Source organism: Hoplias malabaricus, chromosome 5, assembly GCF_029633855.1.
Source record: "Hoplias malabaricus isolate fHopMal1 chromosome 5, fHopMal1.hap1, whole genome shotgun sequence".
Lineage (NCBI taxonomy): Eukaryota > Metazoa > Chordata > Actinopteri > Characiformes > Erythrinidae > Hoplias > Hoplias malabaricus.
In genome coordinates this window covers 15,015,748-15,025,340 of record NC_089804.1, presented here as the reverse complement: position 1 = coordinate 15,025,340, position 9,593 = coordinate 15,015,748, and the positions used below count along the sequence as shown (strand labels likewise).

The 9,593-nt window shown below is 39.5% G+C and overlaps 1 protein-coding gene across 2 annotated transcripts; it reads left to right on the top strand.

The window, feature by feature from the left end:
* Nucleotides 1–4,393: 4,393 nt before the first annotated feature.
* On the top strand, nt 4,394–9,009 carry hoxc10a (homeobox C10a). Of its 2 annotated transcripts, none has more exons than XM_066673142.1 (2): nt 4,394–5,006; nt 8,735–9,009. In XM_066673142.1, the coding sequence occupies exons 1-2, from the start codon at nt 4,394–4,396 to the stop codon at nt 9,007–9,009; spliced, it is 888 nt and encodes a 295-aa protein (XP_066529239.1). The 2 variants fall into 2 exon arrangements, with proteins under 2 accessions (XP_066529239.1, XP_066529238.1); XM_066673141.1 differs by having other exon boundaries at nt 4,394–5,036.
* The last annotated feature ends 584 nt before the right edge of the window (nt 9,010–9,593 follow it).

Below are 9,593 nucleotides of genomic sequence, written 5' to 3'. Positions count from 1 at the left end.
AAGCCCCCTCGTGTCACACCCACCAACCTTGGCCCTGGCTTGGTGACGTCGATAGGTTGTCTACTTTCTTTTGCCTCGCGCTGAAGAAGAGACTCTTATCCGTCTATAGTATCTGCCTCCTAGAAAGCAAAGCGTGTGTGTGTGTATGTGTGTGTGTGTGTGTGTGTGTGTGTGTGTGTGTGTGCCATTCCATGAAAAACAATCACCAAGCCAAAATCTAGTCCGCAGCTCGGTGAATCGATAACTTTCAAAACAAGGCCTTGTGTTTTGATGAGCTGGCTTTAACCGCCAGACAACCCCAGAGGCTGCAGCAGAACGAAAAAAAGTCTCCGGACAAACGCGGAGGAAATGGCGGGGACTAAAAAGCTCTGCAGACGACTCTCACTGTATAAATATAAATAGCTGCAGCGCTGGAGTTTCGCTAGGAGGCAATCTGTCCAATAAGTCGTCCACTCGTATATTTATTTCAGTATGATTCATATATACACATAGATTTGGCAATAAAACAGCTCCTGAAATGTGAAATTACAGTTTAATTTTTCATTTACGTTTATTGCGTTTTTAGATTCCATTTTGTATTACGTTTTTATTTTTATGTTTTCAAGATGAATGCAAAAATGCAAACGATCCACGATTATTTTTACTTCTATTTTCCCCATTTAACGTCTATTTTAATATAAATAGTATGTTATTTATTTATTTATTTATTTTATTTTATTATGTGAAATTATACCATTTTTAGAAATTTAAGGTTTGGTCACGCGACATCTGGAGTACGTTAATTTTAATAAAGTATTTGTAGACGATGTATGAAAGACAAATATCTCATTATCACACTTTATTATATTATATTATATTATATTATATTATATTATATTATATTATATTATATTATATTATATTATATAACCTCGCGTATTTGCGCCAGGAGCTCGGCTTTATACGTTTTTGCAGTCGTACTGCTTTACCTACTTCCTCCAGTAAGAATGTGATGAAAAGCTGTAAATATCCGTGCCCGCGCGCCTCGGCGGTCATTTGTGTGGTCTTTCATGATATTAAAATTTAATAAAATGCTGATGTGCTTTCCGATTACCAGTCTCTGATTTATAATTGTCTTTAAGACGTTACATGTAGCAAACCATAAATTCCCGTTCGGCGCAGTGGGTGGACGCCAGGTTTTGGGAAAGGAAAAGGGCTTAAAGCTCGTTCCTTGAAATTGGACTTGTATTTCAAAGTACCTTGCAGTGAAGAAAGTAATACCGCAGTCACGAGCTTCTGTATTAGAGACATCACCATGAACCTCCCTTACACTTATACCATGCTGATATATATATATATATATAATATCTGTAATAGAGACAATAGACATAGGGCCACAAAAAAAATACCAGGGCTATGTTGTGGATAATAACATGTTTATTACATGATTTACAAGCAATCTGAACATATATGCAAAATAAAGATGTATAAATAAATAAATATGGTTAGATATCACTTCTCATACTCTCTCTCTCTCTCTCTCTCTCTCTCTCTCTCTCTCTCACACACACACACACACACACACACACACACACACACACACACATCGCATCAAATCAACATTATCATCTCTATAGTATCGAAATATTACACAAAACTAAGCACAAAACTATTTTACATCTCTACCCCACTCTGGGCAAAATACAGTTAGGGACAGAATTAAAAATCAAATTTAAAACCCATGAAACCAACGTATTATGCTGTAGTTCCACTGACGCACGCATTCCACAAGAATTCGCGAGGCATTTCTTCGTTTCTGGAAAAAGCAAGAACAAAAGAAAAATAAGTGCAGTTTAGTTTCTGCTCGTGCACGAGGACAGGAATGACCAGGGAGCGAGAGCATTATTATAGCTGTTACAGCACCACACAGACATGACGTAACAAACACTCTGTCGTTTTACGTTTTCATTATTATTCAGAAACACGTAAAAGTCGCTTCATTTCGACAATTTACATTTATTTACAGAGGGAAATTCGACTTGAGAATAACACTGAATTTTTCAAATATCACAAATATCATGCAGCAGAAATACCTCCCATTTTCTACTAACACTGGCCAGTTTAACAGCGACAACAGGAAAGACATCAAACAGAATGACACAGCGTTTCTTAATATTAACTACACCAAGCACAAACAGCGGCGTTTATTTACAGTAGTTCAAATAGATTATGTTTTTACAATTCGAACGGCAGCTTCACTCGAAATGTGCGCACAGAAATGTTACATGTTGTTTGTTGTGTGATTGTGTTAAAGCATTAATTATCAATAGAGGTTTCCTCTTTAACAATTCAAGAAAACAAATAGTGCTAACAGTGAATTTTAAGGCATTAAACCCTTCTCAACTGCGCATGAAATGACTGGTGCTGGAGAGGTCTTCATTGGAGAAAAAAGAATTGGCAGAATGATTCAGAAATAAATAAAACATAAACCGTAACTCAAGTGGACATACCAAAATCACATCAATCCCGCCGCCATTTTTATGACGCAGCTATTTAAAACGTCCCACAATCCCACCAGACCGCTAAAGAAATTCAGAAGGGAACAAACTAAACCGCTGGTCACTCTGAATGACGGACAGAAGACTGAACCAATAAGAGGAACCTACAGCCTCCTGAAGGGTCATTACCAGTGACCTCGCAGTGGGCGCCTCGCAGCCAGACCGCCGTACCGCCGCGAGCCGGATAGAGACGAGCAAACGAGCCCTGGCTTCAAAAGCACTTTCTTTTTTGAAATGTAGACGACTTTTCTGAAAACTTTGTAGGGGGTGAAAAAGTTCGTATTTATTTTGTGTATCTCAGTCGTTTCAAACCTTCGCGTGAGAAAAATAGTTCGTAAAAGTGTTGCAGTTTCACAGCAGTGAAATGAAACCATATCGTGTCAGAGTAGGGAAGCATCACTACGCGTTTAATGGAGTTTAGTTTGTTTGTTATTTAAAAAAATGGATTTAAATCAGTTCAACGTGATCGTAAATTAACAGCAAAAATAAGAAATTTGCTCAGTGTCGCAGGTTAGGTTCGAAGGTATTTGCAGGCGTTAAAATAGCACAAGAATGTGTGCCGTAAGCGTGCGTTGACACATGTCACAGCAAAATAAAACGAAACTATCCGCTGGGTTTGAAAGTTTGGGTTTTGCTTTAGTTTTTCTGCCTGCGAAATGCGAAAAAATTAACATGGAAATTTATAAAGACAATGCTAGGCTTCTGATGCTCTCAGATTTGGGGAAATCACTATTTAATACATAATTAAATATTCAAATTTCCAAATATTCAAATATTTTTTTAAGTGTTTTTTTAAACCACGTTTAAATTTAGAATATATATTTATAATTTGAAGCATCAAAAAAAACGCATAATTTAACACCAAAGCGCTCGTATCTATTAAGATTTTAAAGCTTTCAAAGATTCTAAGTAAAGAGCAAATATTTGTAATAACTAATAAAGAAAGAAACTGTCTGCTCTGTTCCAATAAAATAAAAAAAATCAACGTTATTTTTTATTATTCATTTGTATTTTTTTCTTTCGTTTTTAAACAACATCGTATTTATTGTTTATTCCAAAAACACACAGAAACTAAAGCTAAAACAAGTCAATATTTATAAAGCAGACAAAATGTGAACAACTTTCCTACTCAACTAACTCCGTAATTATTAGCGCAATTGTAGCGCGTCGTTAATCATTTTAAGATCTTTTTGCAATCCCAAGTTTAACGCCAAGGCAGAATACCGCAGAGTGATATGAACAAACGTAGCCTACCTCCGAACTGCGCAATATGATAATGAGAATCCTTTGTCCCAGACACAACATTGATTTTCGTGAACACCTCATTGATAACAAGGCTATAACACTGTATTGTAACTTCTTCATTGACCACCTTCACCAAAGTCCATTTCTTCAATTACCTCCGTTTGTTGCTCTCTGAATTCCACAAAACTGGACGCCTCTAACGCTGGACGGCTCTTTGTTTTCTCAGCTGATGGACGCGTCCTTACACCGGGGCGTCGACTAGATGGCGCCATTGCTCCACGCCGCATCGCACCGCGCGCGCTCACTAACTTGACCCCCTGATGACGTCAGCGCCGTCTAGAGCATCAAGGCCACTTCCAAAAGCCTATTGGTCTGAAAATCACATGACAAGGGCGCCTCGAATCCATAATTATGTTGCTGATATTTTTTTTTTTTTTTTTTTTTTTTTGGGAGCAGCCAACCCCCCAAAAGATGTCAGCGTCCTACTGTCCTTACCCTAAGAGGGATAGCTTTGAAACGTAAAGATCTCCGGATAAAATAATAAGATCCCCTCTGGGCAACACTAGTATCTCCACTACCACCACCACAAAAACAACCACAACAACAACAACATGGCATGTCCCAACAACGTGGCAGCTGGCGGCTTTGGGATGGATTCTCTGGTTGGAGGAACATCTCCATCTCCATACAGAGGTGAGGATTACGGCACCAACTCTGGGATGTTCATGCAAACGCCCGCGGAATACGGCTGTCAGATGATGAGGAACATGGGCATCGTCGGCGCGCCGAGCAGCGGCTACCAGCAGCATTACCTGCCGCCGCGGGACGCGTGGACCTCGGGCTCGAAAACTTACAGGAGCGCGCAACCTGTTGCCCAACCCTTGCACCCGTGCTCGTTCCCCACGAGTCACGTCAAAGAAGAGGCGCTTCCATGTTTGTACAAAGCCGACATCCACAGCCCCAAAGAACCGACGGAGGCACCGCTTACCGCCACCTACACCCGCCTCGGGGACAGCAGCCATCAAGGTGCCGTCTACTTCCGAGGACACGGCTTCGGCTCGGACTTTAACCCTATCGTCGCGATCAGGGCGCCCGCGGAGGCGCAGTCTGCGGAGCTCTACGGCAAAGGCGGGGAAACTAAGCAGCAGACAGCGGGCGAGGAACCGACTGCGGAGGAACGGGACAGTGGCGAGAAGAAGGAGAGCGTCCCGAAGACGGACAGCTGTACGGATGATTCTGAGAGCGAATTGAAAGGTGATACTTCTGACAACGTGTCGCTAAATGTATGTGTGTGTGTGTGTGTGTAGTGTCTGGTTATGTGTGTGATTGGTATGTGTATGTGGAAGTGTGTATTCTGGCGTACACACCATAGCCATATTAAATTCACACACACGTTTGTTTTTATATCTTCACAGGATATGGGACTGTGTGCAAATGATAATATTCAGTATTTAGAATATTATATATATATATATATATATATATATATATATATATATATATATATATATATATATATATATATATAATAACCAAATGAGCCCTGTGTGTTACATAATGCAATATTCCTACGTTGTGAAATGATGGATATGTATTTTTAATATAATTATGGTTCAGTAACTTAGCAGTGAACTATTCCTTGTATATTATATATGTACGTAGCTACGTACGTCATAGGTTTCAGTCATATAGGTTCAATAAATATACTGTGTGTGAATAAGTGCGTAATAACAAAGTATTAAGTATTCATACATTCTAACCATTACTGAGCTGCATAACACTAGCCAAAGACAGCCATTTTCTTGCAAGAATCAACATTACATTCTGTAAATGCAGTAAACCATTCTGCAGGTCCTGACAGGGTAAATGAACCTTTCTCATTTTTTCCCCTACCCACCAATCTGACTACTTCTGCCCTTAAAACGTATAAAACCAAACGAACAAACACACTCACGCACACGTAGGCACAAAGGAATGCACGGTGTCTGCAAATCCAGTATTTGAAAGTGGAACCACTAAGAGCAGGTTCAAGGTTCCAGACTTGGGCGACTAGGGCAACGGTACCAGTCCCTGCTGCTGGAATCAATCATTCGGTTGGTCATTTGGTCACTCTGCTGGACTTCTGAAGGCCCAGAAATCTTCTCGTCCAAACAGACGTAAAGCAGACCTCTAAAAGCCCCCCTCTGAATCAGTGTTTACGACGGCAACTGTGTTTAACATCGCCACATAAAGACACAAAATACGCGAGGGGCACTTAGCATCGAAATAAACAGGATCACACAAGCACGCGGCTCACACACACACACACACACACACCAAGAAAAAAAAAAAAACTAAACAAAAACCGTACTCTAATGTTAATTAAATGGCTGTGTAATTTCATGCGCCGCGGTGGGCAGCTGCGCAGATACAATTTTACGCACAATCGTTTTATGTTTAAGGAAGTAAAGTGTAATAGACCCCGGGGCGAAATCTGCTTCCCATCGTATTGTAATAATAAAGAGGTGTTTCCTGCAGAGATACGGCGGTATAGTGATTGCTGGCGGGTCTGAACACACTTAAACTGCCAAAGATTTTTTTTTATTTGCAATTTTATATATTTCTGCGTTCTTCTTTAAATAAAGTTTAAATAAAAACACTGGAAATAACTGCAGCGTTTCCCACAGTGATTCGCTGCTGAGCAAAACTTTAAACACAACTGGTGAAATGTAACTCATAGGGTTTGTCGATTTTTATTATGATTTTTTGTTTTTTTTTAATAAAGTAAATTTTTCTAAACGCAGTTTTAGCAGCGGCCTTTTTAATGGAGTCGTTCCTAAAAACACTGAATGCGCTCTTCCTTTGGTGCAGGACCCATGTTGATTTCTGTTTCTATTAAACCCAGTAAATACAGAGTCGTTTTACATGTGCAGGAGTGTGTTCTCTGTACACAGTGTCACTGAGTCCATTTAAGAAAGCGCTTTAACTAAAGAAATTCTGCTCTGGGCCCAGTTACAGTGGAACATACTACCCAGTAAACATTTGGCCGTTGATTCAACGTTGAAATAACGTAATGACTGCCGTCTAATCAACGTTCTCTTAAGGTTGAAAATGAAAGTTGAAAAGACGTCCAAACACAGACATTGAAAAGACGACTATTAGACGTATTTTGGACGTCCATTGACGTTATTAGTTGGTCCCGAAATAAATTACTTGTATAAAACGCATTTTGGACGTCCACTGACGTTATCGATTGGTCACCACTTAACTAACTTATTAAGATGGATTTTGGACGTCCGTTGACGTTTAAAATATGTCCTTGACGGACAGACTACTTTTAGATATATCTTGAACGTCCAGGGACGTTCCTTGTTTACTGGGTATATTCCCTTCCATAAATTGCAACAATCAGTCTGTTAATCAGATTGTTGTTCGGTGCTAAATAGCCTTAAGGTCCATTGTTTTTTCAGCGAAGATTTAACAAAAAGGTTATGTATAAATAAATAAATAAATAAATAAATAAATAAATAAATAGTCGCTGGGGCATCGCCATGAAATGTGCCGATTATTTGAGCATTCCAATGTTTTTTAAATATTTTATATATATATTCTTAAATAATTGTAATTATATTTAAAGTAAACTTGGCCATTGCTGCTGTATTAAAATACTACGTCACATTCTGTACACAGTCACGTTTCAGACACTGCACCGGCTTTTAATACAGCAGTCATTTCTTTATTTTATCTCACCTTCCACATACTTTCCTTCACAGGTCTCCGTCATTTATAACACACCGTGTTTTCTAACAGTCGCGTGAGTGCCCTTTTCGACAAAATCCCATCCCAGCTTTCAAAGCCGAACCTTAAATACGTGAAATGCTGCGCATGGAAGCGTCAAAGCATTTCTAGAAAATGTCCAGAGTATGTTCTGATCTTATGTTCCATTACAATGTTGTAGATATTTTCTTTCTCTTTCTTTTTATTCAGCTGCGTGTTTTTTTTTTCCTGACAGTGGCTTTATAGTTTCACAAAGAACCGAAACAGAAAAAGGGAATAAAACAACACACCGTGCGCATGGGGTTAGCGTTAATAGGCTTTAATTGTTTAATAAAAACATCTCAGGCAACACACAAGGTGCTTTTTAAACAGAATAAAATGCACATTATGACACGATTAATGCACTCAGAGCAAAGCCCACGTTTCTAATGATCCAACAGTTTCTAACTCAGTGGCACTGACTGTTCTTCACCACAGAAACATGCGGGGGGTTTATTTCCAGGCTCTAACTCAGTCTTAATTCTTAGCAGCATTCATTCTTGTAAAATGGAACAAATAAATAAAGAGAAACACAGAGTACTTTTTAAATAACAGAGAGATCAACACATGCAGAAAACAACAACAACAACAATGTTTTTACATCAAAGGGCTTTAAAAATAACAGAAAATAAGACTGCAAACATAAAGCAGATGGTGTATGTGATGATGTTGTTGTGGGTGGAGCTATTGCTGCTGTAGCTACAGACTGAAGTTGATTGCCTTGTCTCTGGTGGTGTATAAATGAATAAAAAAATGAGTTTATCAGTAGGTTGTTGCCAGGGGTGGAGCTATAGCTACAGTGTGTATCTGATGGTGTTTGTATAAAAGGTGGAGACAGTGGATCCGTAGGTTGTAGCTGTTTTGGTTGGAGGTGTATCTACGGTGTCTACAGAATGAAGCTGGTGTTGGGTCAATTTTACTGGGGTGAGGTGGGTCTTTGTCAGACGTCACTACTGGTTTTTCTATTGTGAGATTAATGTGTGCTTCCATTAAGACTCTTTTACTAGTAAGGCCTTTTACATCTGTTTATTTTACAGTGATGAAAAGGTCGATTTGTGAACACTAGTGATTATTCATTGTTAATATGAAAATGTACGCATTTTTTTTTTTGTAACGCGCGCCGTTCTGACCCTGTATATTCTCCTCCGTTGTTGCAGACGAAGTCAAGTTGGAAAACGCAACGGGGAACTGGCTAAAAGCGAAAAGTGGACGGAAGAAGAGATGCCCTTACACAAAGCATCAGACCCTGGAGCTGGAGAAGGAGTTCTTGTTCAACATGTACTTGACTCGCGAGCGCCGTCTGGAGATCAGCAAGAGCATCAACCTCACGGACAGACAGGTCAAGATCTGGTTTCAGAACAGAAGGATGAAGCTGAAGAAGCTCAACAGAGAAAGTCGAGTCCGCGAGCTAACGGGCTATAACTTTAACTGAAGGCCTAGGAAAAACAAACAGAGAGAGAGAGAGAGAGAGAGAGAGAGAGAGAGAGAGAGAGAGAGAGAGAGAGAGAGAGAGAGAGAAACAAACAAACAAACAAACAAACAAACAAACAAACAAAAGCAACACACTCATGCACATTACATTCACTGATAAAATAGTGCGCCGTATTTAACACGAGCCAATGTGTGGCGCGTCAATAAAATACGTTGCCATTTATTAAGTGTGCTGATGTGCAAATATTTGCGCAGTATTATATCATATGTTTCTACGGAGAACACGCCCATTTTGAATAAATAACAAAACAAAGCAAAACAAAACAACGCAAAAAGATACCCACACCATAATTTTACAGTAGGCGCTTCTGCTTTTTACAGGCCCCATCAGGTCATTATTTACCCCCCAATATCTTGGAGCGAACAGAAAGATATTATTCACGTGCAGATTTGAATCCTGCAAGTGTAAATAAATTAAAAAACGTATAAGTCCCTTTCTCACACACGTAGTCCATCACAGCACCCCTCGGCGACTCTGCAGCCTCCCAGGCATTTGACGCTGACTGGAAAGGAACTGTTTCCAAA